This window comes from Ochotona curzoniae, unplaced genomic scaffold (genome assembly GCF_017591425.1).
Source record: "Ochotona curzoniae isolate NIBS_2020 unplaced genomic scaffold, NIBS_Ocur_1.0 contig_2927, whole genome shotgun sequence".
NCBI lineage: Eukaryota > Metazoa > Chordata > Mammalia > Lagomorpha > Ochotonidae > Ochotona > Ochotona curzoniae.
Genome location: NW_024465654.1, coordinates 3082624 through 3101099, shown reverse-complemented (window position 1 = coordinate 3101099; position 18476 = coordinate 3082624). Strand labels below are relative to the sequence as shown.

Here is an 18476-nt window from a genome sequence, read left to right as displayed (position 1 = left end):
GAGGGGTGTGGCCATCAGACTTGGGCCCAGCCTAGAGCAGGGGTGGGGCAGGAGTGTGGCAGGGCAGGAGTGGGGAGCAGTCCCTCAGAAGGGGCCCCCGGAGGGCGGGGTGCAGGGGGTGCTCTCCTGGTCCTGTCTCTGCAGGCAGACATAAGAGCATCAGGCCCCGCGGGATTAGAGTAAAGCTGTGAGGATTAAGGATTGGAGTTCAGGAAGGGACGGAAAGGAACAGGAGCAGGCCTGTGTCCCCCACGGGGGGTGCTGCCCTGGCTGGCCAGGGCTCACTTAGCAACCAGGAGTCGGGACCCAAGGTGTTGGGTGGCCCCACTGTCACCCCCATGATTTCAAGTGGGGGGTCAGGGAGGATGGCTGTGAGCATGGGAGAGCGCAGGCAGGAGCTGAGATTAGAAGCGACTGAGCTGGATAATCCTGCGCCAGCTGCCCCTGGGTCTGGACTAAGTAGATGGTGGTGGTGGGGAGACCCAGGCTAAGCCTGCCGCTTCTGTGGGCAGAGAAAAGGCTACCGAGGGAGGCAGCTCCCAGACCGGGGCCAGGCCCACTCCTTGCCCACTCCTTGCTCCCACGACACTGCTGGAGGGCCAGGGGGCGGCGAGGACAAGCCAACCACAGCCATTCCTACTGCAGCCTGCACAGACACCAGCCGGCCTTGGTCAATGGAACCTCAAATTCTTTATTACACAGGCTGAGTGGGGGTGTCCTTACCCCCCGCCTTAGGCAGTCTAAGTCCAAGGTGAGTTCAGAGACCGAAAACAAGACTTAGAGTTGCCGGCCCAAGGAGCAGCTGTCAGGGGCTTGGGGTCCATTTGCATGAGAGAAGCAGGTGCACAGATTTCCCTGACAAATTACAGGCTCTAGCAGGGCTCGCCTCTGGGAGGTCCCCAGGACACCTGCCTCCTCCCAGGCCAGCCACAGCCACCCCCTCTGCAGCCTGCACAGTCACTGACCCGACTTTGGCTGATGGAGCCTCAAGTTCTTAATTGCACAGGTTGTGGGGAGCAGTGTCCTGCCCTCCGCCTCCTGCCTCGGCCGTTTCCCTTCAGTGAGGCACAGGCGTGTCGCTCTGTCTGCCCCCAGGCAGCAGTGCCTGCCGAGTCTAGCCTGCTCCTTACACAGCATCCTGAGTCCAGGGCTGGTCAACCCTCCTGGGTTGCCACGATGGTGGAGCATGGCCACAGAGAGCCCACTGTTCCCGTATTAAGTCCCATGGCAGCTTCTCACAGCTGCTGATGCCAAGCTTGCCTTGCACCAGTCACGGGCCGTGTCCCCAGGAGCTGGCCCAGCCACTCACAGCTCCTCCCGCACCCGAGGCAGCTTCCCGGTCTTGTCTTGGACTCGCTGAAGCCTGCGGCTTGGGGGTTCTGGGGAAGCATCTCTGCTGGGCGTTTCTTCCTCCTCCCCCTCGTCTTCCTCGTCTTCCTCCTCCTCTGGCTCCTGCAGTAGCTCTTTGGCTTCTGTCCATTCCTGCATGATGGGGATGGGTAGAGAGGAGAGTGTGCCCACTCCCTTCCTGCATCGACCCCCGGGCTCTCCTGGCCCCAGTACCTGCTCCATACCTGCTCCCTGTGCTCTGGTGCCCATGTGTGCCACAGGGCGAGGGCACAGCGCCGGCCCCGTGTCACGGCCCACACGCCGTGGGGATTCTCACCTCCAGAGCTGAAAGCCACAAGGCGGCCGCAGCGAGGACGCACCCGAGCCTGCAGAACAGCAAGCTCAGCTTGGCTTGAGCCTCACCCCAGAGCAGGAAGGGGACAAGGGCCTGCTCACCTGCCCACCTTGGTCCAGGGACTGGCTTGGGCAAGGGGCTGGGCCAGTGGAGCGGGGGCCTCCCTCGAGGGTCTCCTGTGGCCCTCCTGCTTCTGGCGCCCGATTTTTCCTGCCCAGCCCCTTCATCCCAGCATTTGGGACCAAGGAAAGTCTGAATTGCAAATGGGCCAGAATGGAAGGAGTAGGGAGGACAGGGGGAGGGGAGGCTGAGCAGTCACTTCCTGCGCCTTGTGCAGTAGCCTAGTGGCTAAAGATTTTGCCTTGTATGTGCCAGTATCGCATATGGGGGTTGGTTCGTATACTGGCTACTCCACTTTCCTTCCAGCTTCTTGCTTATGGCCTAGGAAAACAATGGAGCATGGCCCAGGACCTTGGGACCCTACACCCGTGTGGGAGACCCAAAAGAAGCTTCTGGCTCTGGATCAGTTCAGCTCTGGCCACTTGGGGAGTGAACCAGTAGATTTAAAGATTTATTTTATTTTTATTGGAAAGGCAGATATATGGACAGGAGAGACAGATGAAGATCCTCTGTCCGTTGATTCACTCCCCAAGTGGCCTTAACAGTCAAAGCTGAGCAAATCCGAAGCCAGGAGTCAGAAGCCTCTTCCATGTCTCCCACACGGGTGCAGGATCCCAAGGCTTTGGGCCATCCTTGACTGCTTTTCCAGGCCACGAGCAGGGAGTTGGGTGGGAAGCGGGGCTGCTGGGATTAGAACTGGACCCCATCCATATACAATCTTCTTTCCGGGGAAGGATCTACAATGACCTCCACCCTACCCCTCGGTGGCCTAAGAAACAGAACATAGCCTGGGTGGCAGGAAAGGACACGCCAGGGTGCTTGGGAGGGACCCTGGCAGGCTGTGTTCCCCATCCTCCTTAAGAGGCCAGGCAGCGGCTGCAGGCAGGGGCTGGAAGAAGAGCGGAGAGGTGCCCTGCCATTTCCCTGCATTTGCCTCTGGGCATCTTCTATTTTGAATCCTGACTCCACAGCTGGGTCCTGTCGGTGGCCCGCCCATCCTCCACTGCGTACCGTACCGTGACAGTGAGGGCGTTGGGCTCCGTAAAGAACAGGTCACCCCCCTGGAAATCATCGTTGAGGTACAGCACGCCACTGCAGAGGGAGAGAGGGTGTGAGGCGTGAACCCCTGCCTGCAGCGAGCCGACCTCTGTGTCCCACCACCGTCACCCAGGCCACCCACCCACCTGTAGTCTCGAAAGGTGTAGGCGGGGGGCTCCCGCCAGCACTCCCCGGTATCGGGGTCCAGGAAGCAGTTGTCTGCGTGTACTGGGTGACTCAGATCCATGCGCTGTTCCTGCTCGCCTAGGAGGCAAGGGCTTGCGCTGCGGTTCGTCTGCCCCACGCGACCCTCCCGGAGGCAGGGGAGCTCGGTCTCTGCGGGTGTAGACCGAGACTCCCGTGGGCTTGGGGAGCTCCAGGTGGGGTCGTTACCTTCGATGGCGCTCCGACATACCAGGTGCGTGAAGGAGAGATGCAGGGGCCGCTCGGGAGAAAAGTAAGCCTGCGTCAGGGTGCGCACGCGCTCGCTCACCTCCAGGAGCAGCTTGGGGCCCTGGCTGTCCACAGTCCCCGCGCGGGCCAGCTGCAGGGGAGGGGCATCAAAGGAGGGGCAGCAATGGAGGGAGGCCAGGGAAAGGTGGTCCCAGCTCCTGCGCCCGCCCGCCCCGTCGTCTCAGCAACCAGCCCTGTCCATCAGCTGAAACGGCCCCTTCCTGCTTAGCAGCTCCCTGGCGACAGAAGAGCCCCCTTTCTCCATTGCGAGCCAGGGCAAGGGCGTCTCCTCTCACCTGTGCAGCCTTGAGCACCGTGAGCCCCTCAAAACGCTCATGGGGTGTGTGCGGTGAGCGTCGACCTCCATAGCCAGACCTGGCTCCGGCCCCAGCCGCATCCTAAACAGGGAAGGGCTGTACTGTGGGATCCCCCCCCCCCACACATATACACAAGGCTCCCTTCTGCCCTCCCACTGCCCCCAGGCCTGGAATCGACAGGGCAGGACTGCTGGGGGAGAGGGGACAGGGCTGGTAACCGAGGCAGGAAGGGTTGATCATCCATGGGCCGAGATTTCAGGAACCGTTCTAGAGACAGGCGCTTAGCAGGAAGTCCCAGAGTCAGGCCCAGCTCCTGCAGGCCGCTGGCCTATGGTGGGGAGGCAGCACCTGCGCCTCAGAGAACCCGCAGGCTCCAGGTCCCCACGTGCCCCTTGGTCCTGGTCCCCGCAGCCCACCCTAATCACCGGCGGGTCCCCTGTGTCCTCATCAGCAGCAGGTCTCCCTGTCGGCATCATTCACAAGACACAGGGTCTTCTGTCTACTTTTGGAGTCTTCTTTTAGGTACCAGGACCCAGACACACTCAGATCTCATCTCCAACAGGCCGCCAGCTCCCCATCAATCTTCCTATTCCCTTTTCTCCCAGTGATTTATTTTTTTATATATTTGAAAGGAAGAGTTTTACACACACACACACACACACACACACACACACACACACAGATCTTCCATCCACTGATTCACTTCCTAAATGGCCACAATGGCCAGAGCTAGGCCCAGGCTGAAGCCAGGAGCCAGGCGCTCCTTTGGGGCTCCCCATGTGAGTGCAGGGACCAAAGAACTTGGGACATCCTCTGCTGTCTCCCCAGGTGTATTCAGCAGGGAGCTAACTAGAGTGGGGCAGCCAGGACTCAAACCAGAGCTCATTTGCAGCGCCAACACTGCAGATGGTGGCTTAACCTGATATGCCATAATGCCATTTCCAACTTTTGTATTTTTTTTTAATTTATATTGATTTCAAAGTCAGATATACAGAGAGCAAGATCTTCCGTCCCATGATTCACTCTCCAATGGTCGCAACGGCCGGTGCTGAGCTGATCCAAAACCAGGAGCCAGAAGCCTCTTCTGGGTCTCCCACGTGGGTACAAAGTCCCAAGGCTTTGAGCTGTCCTTCACTGCTTTCCCAGGCTACAAGCAGGGAGGTGGATGGAAAGCAGGGCTGCTGGGATTAGAACTGGCACCCATATGGGATCCCAGTGCGTACAAGGTGAGGACTTTAGTCACTAGGCTACCGCATCGGGCCCAACTTCTGTATTCTTATTCATTTAACACACTTGTATTGTGCAATAGCTATATGCCACTCTCCTAGGCTGTGGGAACACAATGAGAATAAGAGACCGTCTCTTGGGCCCAGTGTGATAGCCTAGTGTCTAAATCCTCACCTTGCTCCCACTGGGATCCCATACAGGTGCCAGTTCATGTCCCAGCTGTTCTACTTCTGATCTGCCTCCCTGCCTGTGGCCTGGGAAGGCAGCAGAGGATGGCCTAAGGCCTTGGGACCCCGCACCTGTGCGGGAACATTTCCTCTTAGACAGGAAGCTCCTGGCTCTTGGCCTTGGATCGGCGCAGCTCCAGCCACTGTGGCCACTTGGGGAGTCAACAGCTGCAGAGGATCTTCCTCTCTGTCTCTCTGTATATCTGACTTTCCAACAACAACAACAAAATCTTAGGGGAAAAAACTCTTCTATCATGAGAGTTTTACAAGCTAATTACTTTTATTTATTGGAAAGGCGGAGAGAGAGAGCCAGCTCCCACAACAGTCCGCTCCCTAACTGGCTACAGCCGCTGGGGATGGCCCAGGATGCACCTGCCACCCATGTGGGCAGCGGGGACCCAGTGACTCCAGCCATCATGTGCTGCCCCCTGGGGTGTGCATCAGCAGGAAGCTGGGGTCAGCAGTGCAGCTGGGACTCCCAGCCAGGCAGGCTGGATGCCGATCATGTAAAAGAACCACCTGACTGAGAGCAAATGTTCCAGGCAGTGGAACAGCAAGTGCCAAAGCCCTGCGTCAGAATGAATAGAATCAGAACAGAAGAGAGCTTGGTGCCTGGGGGGCCCTGTGACTCCATCCTTTTGCCATCTTCCGTGTAAACTTCATCCTTAATTTCTCTCTTTGATATTGTACACATGGTTCCTTGGGTACAATCCCTGGAAGCGAGGCTCTCTGGGCAGACACACGCCTCAATCCCTCCGCAGTGCTCCTTTCTCTCCTCTTGCATTCTACACACCGCCACTAGAGGGACTGTGAGTCCCCAAAGTGACCCGGCCTTGCCCTGGGGTCCTTCCAGGGCTGCTCATCCTGCAGGGCTCACTCTCGGTGGGCTGCAGCAAGCCCTCACTGTATTATGAACAAACCAACCACGAATGTCAACATCTCTACGGAGGAAAATAAACTCACACTTTAAACTCGCTATTGTTTTTTTCCTTTAAAAATTGATGTTACCCAGAGAGCTCAAAACAGATGGAGCGGCCAGTCTCCAGCGTTCTGTCAGGCCTTTCCGTCCGCAGCACGCTGCCTGATTACACAGTGGCCTCCCCTGGAACACCCTTCCTTCCAGAAGCTTGGTTTTCCTTACGGGAAAACAGCCACCTCATCCACTACAGATGGAGGAATCAGGCACCCTGCCGACCAAGTTACAAGTAATGCAAGGGAAGGGTTCGTGCTGGGGTATAGCATCCCACATGGGTCCCTGTTGGAGGCCAGCTCCCTGCTTGTGGCCTGGGAAAGCAGTCAAGGACAGCCTAAAGCCTTGGGACCCTGCACCCACATGGGAGACCCAGATGAAGCTCCAAGCTCCTGGCTTTGGATCGGCTCAGCTTTGACCATTGAGGTTGCTTGGGAGGAAGATGTTCCTCTTTGTCTCTCCTCCTCTCTGTATAGCTGACTTTGCAATACAAAAAAAAAAAAAAAGAGGTGAGGTCACGTAGGTAACACCTGTTGGAGCTGGCCCAGGGCCTTAACACCTGTGCTCCCTGCACTTGCCAGAATGTTCCTTGTTATTCTTGCCCTGATTCTGCCTTTCTGCCCTCTTGGTCATGTTTGCCTCTTGAAGACTGGGCTTAAGGGCCAATATGGCATAGCACGGTAAATCCCTGCCTACAAGGTAGGCAACCTATGTCAGTGGTTCAAGCTCCAGCTGCTCCATTTCCAATCCAGCGTCCTGCCAATTCACCTGGGAAGGCAGCAGAAAATGCCTGAGTCCTCGGACCCCCATACCCAAGTGGGAGATCCAGAGGGAGCTGTAGACTCCTGGCTTTGGCTGGCCCCATCTTTCTTTAAGGGTTTATTTATTTATTTTTTCTTTGCAAGGACCAGAGCTGGGCCCATCCAGAGCCTGGAACCAGATGCTTCTTCCAGGTTTCCCAAGCTCATGCAGGGTCCCAAGGCCCTGAGCTGTCCTCCACTGGTTCCCCAGGCCACAAACAGGGAGTTGGATGGAATGTAGAACAGCTGGGATTAGAACCAGCAACCATATGTGATACTGGCACTTGCCAGCAGAGAATTAGCCAGTTGTGCCACCATTCTGGCCTCTAACATGCTTTTTTTTTCTTTTTTAAAGATTTATTTATTTTTATTGGAAAGTCAGCATACAGAGAGGAGAGACAGAGAGAAAGATCTTCCATCCGTTGATTCATTCCCCAAGTGGCAGCAACAGCCAGAGCTGAGCTGATCCGAAGCCAGGAGCCAAGAGCCTCTTCTGGGTCTCCCACGTGAGTGTAGGTTCCCAAGGCTTTGGGCCGTCCTCGACTGCTTTTGGAGTTGGATGGGAAGTGGGGCTGCCAGGATTAGAATCTGCGACCATATGGGATCCCAGTACACGCAAGGTGAGGACTTTAGCCACTAGACTACTGTGCTGGGCCCCATACTTTCAATTCTTTGTAATCACAAGCTTGAGGCTAGCACAACAGCATAGCAGTTAAAGTTACCACCTGCGATATCAACATCCAATCTAGGCAGCAGTTCAAGGCTCGGCTGCTTCACTTCTGACCCAGCCCCCTGCTATGTGTCTGGGAAATCAGCAGAAGATGGTCCAAGTGCTTGGGCACCTGCACCCACACGGAGACCTGGAAAAAGTTCCTGGCTGAAGAGCAGCTCAGCTGTGGATGTTATAGCCATTTGGGCAGAAAGCAGCCCACATATCTGCAGAGTCGCGGCTCATACCAGCAACAAACCTGCCGCTGCCTGAGGAGCCTTGTTTGCAGGTGCGTCCCTGGCGCCGCGTCTGGCTTTTACTTTCTCCGTTTCTAACAAAATGCCCTCATCCAGCACGCCGACCCCATGTCTGCTAACTTAAGGGGCGAGGTGCAGCTCTTTGGCCTGGGGGCTGAGACACTGGCCTGAGTCTCCTGGCACAGGGCCTGCGTTCTATTCCCACATGGCTCCTGGCTCCAGGAGCCTGCGAGGCAGCAGCTGGTACCTTGGGGAAGGGAGTCCTGAGCTCCTGACTCTTGGCAACAGCCCAGCCCAAACCCAGCTGCTGTGGGCATTTGGGTGAGTGGGTGGGTGTGGTGGGGGGAAACCAGAGGAGGGCCGATCTCTCTGGGTCTCTTGAATAAATACAAAATGGTAAATTACTGAACTAAGAGCAGAGGCACTTATGCACAGCTGGGAGGCAGCGTCCACCTGCAGTCCTCCCCCAGTGGAGACTGCGGGCGTGGTGGAGGGCCCCTGCCCATCCCACTGACCCTGCTGACAGCTCTGCCCACCTTGGCCAGCTGTAGCAGCACCCCGCACTCCGCCGGCGTGAGCAGCCCATCCAGCACGGCCCGCTCCGAGCCATTCAGCTGCCTGGCGTCCTGCGTCAGGGTCACCCCCTCCAGGAGGAGGACATCTGTGGGGGTCGGGGAGATGCCAGAGTGGGTGCTGGAGGATCGTGGACGGCAGCCCCCCAGCCGCCCTTGCCAGACTGCCACAACCCCACTCCAGGCTCTGCCTCTTCCCTCCCAGGAACTTACCCTTCCAGTAGGTCACGGGCTTCGGCTGCGGGGGCTCACGGTCCCAGGTCCTCTTCTCGTTATCCTCTCTCAGGAGTGACAGACATGCTCAGTGGCTGCACGGCCAGCCTGCACCCAGGCTCCCAGCTCGGGCCATGCACCTCCCACTGTGGGGCCCCAGCTTACTTCATCTTGGCTCGTAGGGCTTCAGGGATGAAAGCCTCTGGGGTCCAGGCATCCTACGGAAGCAAAGAAAAAAGTCATCAGCCACAAGGCCAGGTCAGATCTGAGCTAGCAGCTGACGGGCCATGGCTCAACTGGCTAATCCTCCACCTCCAAGCGCTGGCATCTCATATGGGTACCAGTTCATGTCCTGGCTGCTCCACTTCCAGCACCCTGCTTGTAGCCTGGGAAAGCAGTCAAGGATGGCCCAAAGCCTTGGGATCTTACACTCGCATGGGAGACATGGAAGAAGCTGCTGGCTCCTGGCTTTGGATGGGCTCGGCTCAGTTCTGGCCACTAAGGCCATATTGGGAGTGAACCGATAGATGGAAGATCTTACTCTCTTCTCTGTGAATCTGCCTTTCCAATATAAATAACTAAATCTTCAGAAGGGAAGGAGAGGACAAAGCCTGGGACATTGCGGGAGACTGAAACAAACAGCACTGCACCAGCAGAAGCCAGCACTGTGGCGGAGTACTTAAGCTTTTGCCTGTGGTATGGGCATCCCATATGAGCACTGGTTCAAATCCCAGCTGCTCCACTTCTGAACCAGCTCCCTGCTAATGCGCCTGGGAGAGCAGTGGAGGATGGCTCAGGTCCTTAGGCCCCTGCGTCCATGCGGAAGACCTGGAAGAAACTTCCGACTGGTTCAGCTCAGGCCATCCCCAACATGCACGGAGTGATCTAGCGGATGGAAGATCTCTTCATCTCTCCCTCCCTCCCTCTCGCTTTGACTTTCAAGCAAAAACAAAAAGGAAAAAACTGGATGATAGATTTTTTTCAAGACCCCCAGGTCTGTGGAAAGATATGTGCCTTTACTGCCAGCAGTGCTGCTGACCACACACACACACACACACACACACACACACACACACACACACACACACACGGCCAGGCGTCGTCTCCCTCCCACCAAGCGCCAAGGGGCTGGGCACCAGCAGGTGACTCACAGGGTCCCTGAAGCTGCGTCCCAGGTGCTCCATGGCATAGTAGAGCTGCCTCTTCTCACCCAGAGACCGCAGAACGAAGCGCTGGATGTCCTGTAGGCCCGGGGCAGATCGTGGCCCAAGGGGACAGAGCAGCTGAGTGAAGACTCAGCAGGGCAAGGGCCAGCCCTCCGGACTGCCCTGTGGCCTTGGTCTCCGATGTCACCTGTTCCACCTTCTCCCCCGGCGCGGCTTGAGATCAAGTGTCTTTGTGCAACAGGGATGGAGTGTGTGAGTAAGTGTGGGCAATGTCTGTGGTGTGACTGTGAACCAGGTATGCCCTGTGCTTGCACAGGGGTGAGTGTGCTGTGTGAATGTGAGTGTGCTGAGGTAGCCAGTGCATATGGGCATGTACCAGCAAGAGTTGGGCACTGGCAAATGTGAGGCTAAAGGAAGGGAGCTGGGCCGGGGGCTAGACCCTAGGGTTCAGTCTGGTGGGCGGGGTTGGGGGAGGGGCTGGGAGTCAAGGAGGAAGTCAGATGCTGGAGATGGGGACCATTTGAGTAGGAGGCCGGAACGATCGGGGTCAGAGGTCCAGGTTCCGGCCCTAGCTGTATTTGTTTCAGGGTTACCTCTCTGGGGCCCAGGTCCGGTCTTGGCTCTCCCAGCTCTGCCTGGTACTGGGACAGAGCTTTCTTGGCAGCCTCATCCTCTGGGTAGAAGAGCAGGACACTCAGGACGTTTTCCACAGCCTGGGACAGATTCCCCACTGGAAAGGCAGTGATGGGGAACGGGCGGACAGTGAGAACCGGCAGGTAGCCAGAGGCTGGTTGGGAGGAGATGACCTGTGTGTGGCCAGCCAACCACCTGCCTCCTCCAAGAGTGTGCCTTCCCCGCCCAGTGGCTACTGCAGCCGTACCTGAGCAGACAGCGTTAGAGAGCAAAGAGGAGGGTGGAAGCAGTAGAGACGGCAGCTTTTCACAGTAGACCAGAGGAGAGAAAGCTAGAGTCCTCCTGTAGTGTCAGTCCCCATGGGGCCTGAGAGGGAAGCTAGAGAGCCAGAGAACGGACAGAGAGGGGGACACAGGGCTTGGGATGCTGTCACTCCTGTCTCCACCCCAGACATCCATCCGGGACCCTCCGCCTTTCCACACTGACCCTGGGCATAGGCCTCATGCAGCCGCCTTAGCTGGCTGGGAAGGAAGTCGGGGAGGGGGAAGCTGCGACCAGGACGCGTGGCTGTGTCCCCTACACAGCGCTGCCGGCACTGCAGGACGCGGATCCAGTGTCCTGCAATGGGCACACAAACTTCCATGGGCTCCCCCACTCCAGCCCCAATCCCCTAGCCCTGCCAGGTATACGCCCACACTGCCAGTCCCGCTGACCTGCGATGGCCTCATAGAGACCTCCCTGGTCCCCAGAGCCTTCCTCTTCCTCTTCTTCAGCCTCCTGCTGCTCCTCAGCTCCCTGGCAGCCAGCCCGGCAGCTCTCCATCTGGGCCAGGCTCTCCTGCAGGGCTTCCTCGAGCTGGGGCAGGGCCAGCTCGGCCTCCTGACGTCCCAGGAGCTCCAGGCCGCTGTCATAGGCAGACTGGGGGGTGGGGGTAAGAGTGGTGAGACCCTGGGGTCAGGGGTGCTGAAGAAGGCTGGCAGGTAGTAATGGGGACATCAGACATGGACTTTGGCTCATGGCTCGGTGGGGGTAGTGGGGGAACAGGGTAAGTGTCAGAATCAGAATGCTAGAACTTCAGATCTCAGGGGCCAGTTAGAAAGGAAACCGAATCTCAGAGCTGCTGCCCCTGCCCTGCCCCCATCAAGGTCACTGAAGCCCAGAACCCAGCTCGCCAAAGCCTGCCTGTCCAGCAGCCATGCGGGATGCCCACAGCTGCCATCATATCACCTAGTATGAATCCAGCTTCCTGCAGATGTGCACCCCAAATCCAACAAGAGGCCTGAGGACACCAGGAGTGGTGCTTAGGGGCTCACCCAGTGTGGGAGCGTCTCCAGGTCTCGGAAGCTTTGAGGCCGAATCGCAGACATCCTTCTGTACTTGGCCATGTCCTCTCGCATCTGCAGGTGAGTGGGGTTGGCCACAAAGAAGGTGTGTGCAGCCGCAGCTGCCAGGTCTAGCTTCTTCAACTGGAGAGAGTGAAGGAGGGGGAGCTGGAACCTTGAGATGGGGGTGTCAGATCCCCACACCCTTCCTGGCACGTGCACTCCCCCCACCTGGAAAGCAAGTCCATCTACCAAGGTGCCACCTTCACCCAGCATCGCCCCACCATAACCCTGGAACACTCAAATCCCTGGTTATCTAAGGGAAAAGGGTGGGGCAAGGGCAGAGGGGATACCCCAGAAACCACTCAAATCCATAGGTCTCTAGGACCCTGAGCTGAGGTGTGTGCCCAATGCCCTGCCTCCCAAGCCACGTAGGCAGCAGCTCTCCGTGCAGCGTGCCCTGTCTGCGTGTCCTCCAGCAGTCTGACCTCGGTGGACTGTCCCAGCTCCCTGCCGGCCCCAAGCCAAGGCCCAAACTCACCCCCTCCCCAGTCGCCCCGTGGCCTGTTGGGCTCATCCCCAGGGGGCTCAGCCAGGTCCAGGAAGCGGGGCGCACGCCGCTCCCTGGGTCCTCACTCTACTGCCTCTTGAGCTCCCGCCAGTAGCCCACCGCGTCCCCAAGGCCGCAGCCCCCATCCTAGGTGCCCGGCTCGCTGCCCTCTCCCAGGACTGCAAGCAGCTAGGGGCCGGACCGGGCGGCGCCCGCACCTGGTAGTAGGCCCTCTGCAGGTAGTTGTAGGGCTCCCGGCGGCGGAAAGCATCACGCAGCGCGCTCCCCACGCGGAGCCGCGCCGCGCCACCCGGGCCCAGCCTCCGCGCCGCGCACTGGGTCAGGCATTCGGCTCGGCGGAGCGCGGCGCGGAGCAGCTGTGGCTCCCACGAGCCCTGTGGAGCGTCCGGCCCCGGCGCAGGGGGCAACGCGGCGCCCGGCTCGGCCGCGCAGCTCGCGCCGCAGTCCCGCCGCGCGCGGCCCAGCGCCGCCTGGCTCCGCAGCGCCTCTCGCAACAGTGCCACGGCCTGCGCCCAAGCCCCTTCGGTGTAGGCGCGCAGCCCATCCGCGTAGAGCAAGTCCGGGGCCTGAGGGGGCCCCCCAGGGGACAGCGGAGCCAGGCCGAGGGGTTCGGGGGACCCCGGGGGAGGCAGCAGCAGCAGGAGCAGCAACCGCAGGAGCCGAAGCATGGTGCCCGAGAGGCCGGCCGCTACTGAGGGGAACTGTGGAGCCTGGAGAAGGAGGGAGCGGAGGGGGGGGAGGAGGAGGGAAGAAAGGGAGTGGAATGGAGAGAAGGAGGAGGGAGCGGAGGAGAGAAGGAATGCGCAAGGGCAGGGCTGAGGGCCCCCCTCCTACCCCGGATCAAGGCCACGCCAACAGAAAAGTCAGGGAGTCTGGAGGGCCGGGTGGGACTCTCCGGGGGTGTTAGGGGAAAAGCAGATGAACCCGGATGGAGGCTAGGGTGCGGCGGGAGCTGGGGGGGGGGGGGGGGGGGGGAATCCTCTCCCCTCCTCCAGGCATCCGCCCCCACAGCCTCTGGACAAAGAGCCTTGGGGTGCTGCACAGAGGTCAGGGGTCCTGGACCACAGGTACCCACACAGTCCAAGACCTTTATTGCCAGAAAGTGGGTTCCTAGCTGGATGTGGTGCAAGGGGAAGGGGGGGAGGATAGGGGATGGAGATGCCTAACATCACCTCCAGCACTGTGACCAAGCCCCTTCAGGCCCTAAAGGCCACATCCTAGTGTGTCCCCTCTCCCTTCCCCCCCAGGCCAGGGATGCCTGCACTGTGTGTGAAGGTTTGCCTACAAATGAGCCACTCCATGCCCCAGGCCTCTGTCCAGATCCTGTGTCCCCCCAGTATACAGCACACCAGCCTCTCCATGGCAACACGTCAGATTTTAATAATTTTTCTAGAGGTGATGGAGGGAGAGCAGGGCATCCTGTCGCTGGGATGGGAGTTGGAGCAGGGCTTGACTGTGCCCCACTGGTTCCGAGTCCCAGCTCCCCAGAGTCTGGCTTGGGGACACCCGGGCCCACTGCAAGGAGTTACCGACCCAGGACCCGTCCACTGAGCCCAGCAGTGCCCAAGTGGGCTCACAGAGTCAGCTGGGAGAAGACAGGGTTGCCCGGACCCCAAGAGCCTCCCCAGACCCTTATGGTGCCCTCCCCTCCCGTCAGGGAACAGCGCCTGCCGCCACCAAACCCCAGCGGAAGTCCCACCTCCCGGCTCTCTGGAGAGCCCAGAGACAGCCGGCGGGGTGAGGGGCCCAGAGGCCGGGGCCTGCGTGGAGAAGGGCCCGGAGAGGCTGTTGGAGAAGGCAGAGGCGTCTCGTCAATAAATGTGGTGATCTCCTCCCGGAAGAAGCCAGGTCCCCGCGGGGGTCCCCCACCAGGCCCCCCTAGAACTCCACTCTCCAAGAACTGGCGAAGGCTGGCCAGCCCTCCACCTTCAGCCTCTTCTTCGTCCTCATCCTCCTCATTCTCCAGCCGGTGTCTCTGTTCCAGGTACTCAGGAGGGCCTCCAAGGGCCCGGCTCTGTGCTGGAAGGACCCGGATGTCATCGGAGGATGACCACTTGTGAAGGTAGGAGCCTGGTGCCCGAGGAGTGGAGAAGATGTTGGTTTCATCGTGGGACAGACGTCGAGACAGAGGGACCTAGGAGGAGGGGCAGGGAACACCAGGAGGTGATCCAGGGACAGGTGGAGGCAGTGACTCTGCAAAATGTTCATCTCTCTCCCGGCCATGTCTTAGAGGGCTCCCAAACATTTGCAGCACCACTAGCGCCTGGGGGCTGATAACTGGAGGAAGTGCCCATCCCCAGGCCCTACCTGTAAATAATGGACTCTCTCGAGAGGGGGAAAGAGCATGTGTCTTCCAGGCAGCAGCTTCACCTGGGTGGGATCCCGGCCCCCTGCTCCTGTGGCCCCATTAGCCTCGAAGCGAACTTTGCAAAGGCGGCCATCAGCATAGTCATCACAGCCCCCATCTAGGGGAGAACAGGAGCAGAGTGGGTACAAGGAGGAGGGACCTTGGACAACCTTTGTTTCCCATTGGACTCCAGTCTCTGGTGCTTCCAGCATCCACACATGCTTATCGCTGTAACTGCCTGCCCTCCCCCTTCAATGGTCCCTTTGGCTGAAGGGCTCTGGCAGGAAGCTTAGCTTCCCCTTATTGCCACATCAGTCTTTGCCGCAGCTCAATTATACAGTGTCCAGCTAATGCAGTTGGGGTGGGGAGGAAGGGTGAGCTGGATGGTGTGGCCTTCTAGGCAGAACCCCTGGGGTGCAGAAGCCAGGAGCCTGGTTAGAGAAAGGGGAGCCCAGGGACCGTGCAGGGCTTTGTCCAGCAGGGGGCACGCCAGGACAGCCCATCCTTACAGAGGCAGGATGGATAAGGGAGAAGGCAGGTGTCCAGGGAAGCAAAAGCCCAGGCCCTCGGCTGACCCTCATCGCCGTCCTCCTCAGACATGATGGCCACACACTGCTCCCACACGGTGCGCACGTCGGCACGGTAGCGTTCGCAGGACCAGATGAAAGACGGCAACAGCAGTGTCTGCGCCATGGAACACCACAGCACCGCCAGCACCATCCACGGAGGGGCCGAGTCTGACTTGAGTGAGAAGAAACTTACCACCTGCCGGGAACATGGGGGCAATGTGAGTCAGGGCCAAGAATCTAGGCGGCCACCTGATTCTTCTGATCCCTTTGGGCATCCCCTGCCCCAGTACACCCCCCCCGCACCCCGTACCAGGCACCTGGTGGGCAGCAGGTCACAAAGGGATGCTTGGCCCTGCATTGGGGACAGAGGCAGAAACATAGGGGATGGACTCAAAGGAAAATGGGGAAGAAGGCTGAAGGCCAAGCCCCAGGGCCAGAGGGACTCAGGGTAGTGGAGCAAGCCAGGGACAGAAGGTAGGGACTGGATGGGTGGTGGGGTGAGCTGCATGAGGTTTCCACTCAGCAGTTCTCAGCGTGTGGACTCCAGTGGGAGCTGGGGGATGGAGAATGAGGCTCAACAGCTGGCTGACAAATGTGGGCGCTGGAGGCTTAGGAAGCCTTGGAAAGCAAAGAGTAGCCGGTGGTGCCGGGAGGCGAGGAGATGGACAGGAGAAGTGGAGGGGGGATCACACATGGAGGTGGACATGGGGTGCCCGGAGGAAGAGGGATGACAGAAGTGTGGGAGGAGCTGGAGCCTAGAGAGTAGGGGATGGCAGGCGGGGTGGGGGTGCCCCTTCTCACCAAGATGGGCACCCCTGTTAACGAGTCGTAGAGGAAGACGATGGCGCTGACCAAGTTGGTGACCTGCAGGGATGTCTTGGCAGACTCAGAGCCATCCAGTGAGGACCGTCGCTTCCCTCGGGCATCCTCCACCACGATGGCTGGCACCTCAAAAGCAGCCCGGCCCCCCAAGCCTCCCGGCCCCCCCGCCCTGGCCCCGCTGCGGCTCCCAGCTCTCCGGGCTAACCGAGCCCTCCGGGGCCGAGCCCACAGCGTCTGGTAGAAGGTGATGGCCACGCAGACCAGCCCCATGACGATGCCTCCAAGGAGAAGGAGACTGAAGCAGACGCCGAAGCCCAGGCCGATCTTGGAGACGATGAACTGGCAGCCGCGAGCATAGTAGCGCTCGCCATTGTTGTGCCAGCCAATGGAGGGCAGCGTGGAGAGGATGAAGCTGACCATCCAGATGCCCATGACGGCGTGCAGTGCCTGCTTCTTGGCATTGCTGAGGCGATAGTTGACGGGCCAGCGCACCATCCACATGCGGTGGTAGGAGAGGGAGGCGACGGTGAAGCAGGTGGCCAGGGCCAGCGTGTAGTAGGTAGACACGAAGACCTTGCAGATGCTCTCGTTCCAGTCGTAATCGGAGGACGCCTGGCGCCGCAGCTGCACCACAGCGAAGGTGGTGAGGGGCACGGCAGCCATGAGGATATGTGTGCCCGCCAGGAAGCAGAGCAGCAGCTCCAGCGGCTTGTGCTTCTGCTGCTTGGCCGAGATGCTGAGGATGATCCAGGCGTTGGCCAGCAGGGCCAGGAGCCCACAGGCCAGCCAGGACAGCGCGTTGGAACGCAGGGAGGCCTCCTCTGCCGCCAAGGCACCCGGAGCCATCCTTAGCCTCAGCCCCCACGCCCCCCACACGCCTCCAGCTCCTGGGGGTGGGGGCTAGGGCTCACCCAGGAGCCCCACTCATGCACACCCCCATGATGCCCACAATAGTCCTGGCTCTGGGGTGAGGCAGGCTGGCCCCAGCATGGCACAGCTGACCCGGCTGAGGGCAGGGATGCAGAGGCAGCCTTAACAGAGGCAGTCCCCAGCCTCCATATCTACCGGGAAGGTGCCTCCCCAGGTGTCCCTGGAACAGGTGGGAGAGGCAAGCTGGCCACTGTCCCGCCTACAAGGCCCACTTGGGGGTTCTGGTCTCCATGCTGGGACTTCCAGCCCTCCTGTTCCTCAGGCAGTTGGCCAAGTCTGGGATCTTCTGGCTGCCCCCAGGGGTTTGGGGCCACTTGCACAAGCTGCAAGGCAAAGAGGAGATACAAGAGGGCGTGGACAAGGGTAGAACCTAGGCTACTCTCCAGGTGCTTCCTCTAAAACTGTAAGAATGACTGATCTCATGGCACACACCCCTGTTCCCGTCCCCACCCCCAGAGCCTGCCCCAACCAGGGTCACCCAGGTCATCTATCTCCCTGCATTAAACCCAATCTCCCTTCAGTGAACCCCTGGGAGACTTGGGCCTTTGTCAGGAGGATTCACAGTAAACCAGGATGCGGCATTGCAGTCGCCCCCTCTGTGCTCTGCCAACCCCCTCCCTCCGCGTCCCCATGCAACCATCTGGGAGCTCCAGCCCGTGCCCCCAGTCCTGGATGATCACCAAGGGGTCTGAGCAAAATGGGAGAGGGAGGCCGGACCCGAAGGGTGGGGGCTGGAGAACCCAAAGGCGGGGAAACCGCTGACATCAGAAAGATCCAGAAATGGAAAGAGGGGGAATTGGGAGAGCAGGCAGAGTTGGAGCAGAAAAGAGGGGCAAAGTGGTAGTAGCTGAAAATAGCAGGGAAAGCTCCGAAGCCCCCTCCCCCGCCGGCGGGGAGGAAGCCTGGGAGGGGGAAGGGCACAAAACCACGCAGGAGGGTGGGAGGGGGGGCACTGAAGGGAAAAAGCCACTCGCTCCGAGAGATGCTGGCCCCCAGCAAGCCCTGCGTTCCTTCCAGGGGCTCAGGCTCAGTCTACCTCTGATGGGAGGAGGGGCTGGTTTTAGTGACAGGGGCTGAGCAGGAGATCCCGTGAAACCTGGAGAAAAGCTGGGGCTGCAGCAAGAGGCACAAACGGTTTGGGGCAAGTGGGGTGCAGCAGTGGACAGCTCAGCTCCTGGTGGGAGAACCTTGGACCCTGGGCTAGGTGCTCGGGTCCACCCCCACCTCTGTCTTCCCTCCAAACCCAGTACATTCTAGTTGCCATGGCAATGGCCAGCCAGAGGGAGGTGGGGGGAATTGGTCAGGAGCAGGCCCCCTCCCCTCTTTTCCCTTCCCCTCCCCACATTCCTGGACCCCTTCCCACCCGGCTCCATCCAGCCCAGCTGGTGGGCTCGGGAAGAAAGCGATGGGGAGTCAGAGGGAGTGAGGAAGGCTGGCAGGCTTTGAAGGGCAGGGAGAAGGAGGTGAAGGACGGAGAGCGGGCAAAATCGGGAGGCAGCGAAGGACCCGGAGAGCGCGCGCCCAGGTCG

At 59.7% G+C, this 18476-nt stretch overlaps 2 protein-coding genes across 2 annotated transcripts; both read right to left on the bottom strand.

Moving 5' to 3' along the window:
* Nucleotides 1–1087: 1087 nt before the first annotated feature.
* P3H3 (prolyl 3-hydroxylase 3) lies at nt 1088–12947 on the bottom strand. Its single transcript, XM_040979019.1, has 15 exons — nt 12477–12947; nt 11700–11852; nt 11100–11304; nt 10873–11004; nt 10347–10483; nt 9739–9828; nt 8753–8805; nt 8588–8655; nt 8339–8463; nt 3592–3693; nt 3236–3386; nt 2989–3106; nt 2821–2896; nt 1575–1715; nt 1088–1482 (listed from the first exon to the last, which is right to left on the bottom strand). Exons 1-15 carry the CDS (start codon nt 12945–12947, stop codon nt 1306–1308), a joined length of 2199 nt encoding a protein of 732 aa, XP_040834953.1. The 3' UTR covers nt 1088–1305.
* A 760-nt stretch (nt 12948–13707) lies between these two features.
* On the bottom strand, nt 13708–16929 carry GPR162 (G protein-coupled receptor 162). The gene is made up of 4 exons (XM_040979018.1): nt 15997–16929; nt 15202–15391; nt 14587–14744; nt 13708–14413 (listed from the first exon to the last, which is right to left on the bottom strand). Exons 1-4 carry the CDS (start codon nt 16861–16863, stop codon nt 13853–13855), a joined length of 1776 nt encoding a protein of 591 aa, XP_040834952.1. The 5' UTR covers nt 16864–16929; the 3' UTR covers nt 13708–13852.
* Nucleotides 16930–18476: the final 1547 nt, after the last annotated feature.

Excerpts from the sequence above, each read along its gene's own strand:
- P3H3 (XM_040979019.1), bottom strand. The coding sequence starts at position 12,947 with ATGCTTCGGCTCCTGCGGTTGCTGCTCCTGCTGCTGCTGCCTCCCCCG. Across the intron at positions 9,829-10,346 it reads CGGACCTGGGCCCCAGAGAG|GACATCCAGCGCTTCGTTCT; the intron begins GTAACCCTGAAA and ends CCGGGCCTACAG. Across the intron at positions 3,387-3,591 it reads CGGTGCTCAAGGCTGCACAG|CTGGCCCGCGCGGGGACTGT; the intron begins GTGAGAGGAGAC and ends CCTCCCCTGCAG.
- GPR162 (XM_040979018.1), bottom strand. The coding sequence starts at position 16,863 with ATGGCTCCGGGTGCCTTGGCGGCAGAGGAGGCCTCCCTGCGTTCCAAC. Across the intron at positions 15,392-15,996 it reads TAACAGGGGTGCCCATCTTG|GTGGTAAGTTTCTTCTCACT; the intron begins GTGAGAAGGGGC and ends TGTTCCCGGCAG. Across the intron at positions 14,414-14,586 it reads AGAGAGTCCATTATTTACAG|GTCCCTCTGTCTCGACGTCT; the intron begins GTAGGGCCTGGG and ends CCCTCCTCCTAG.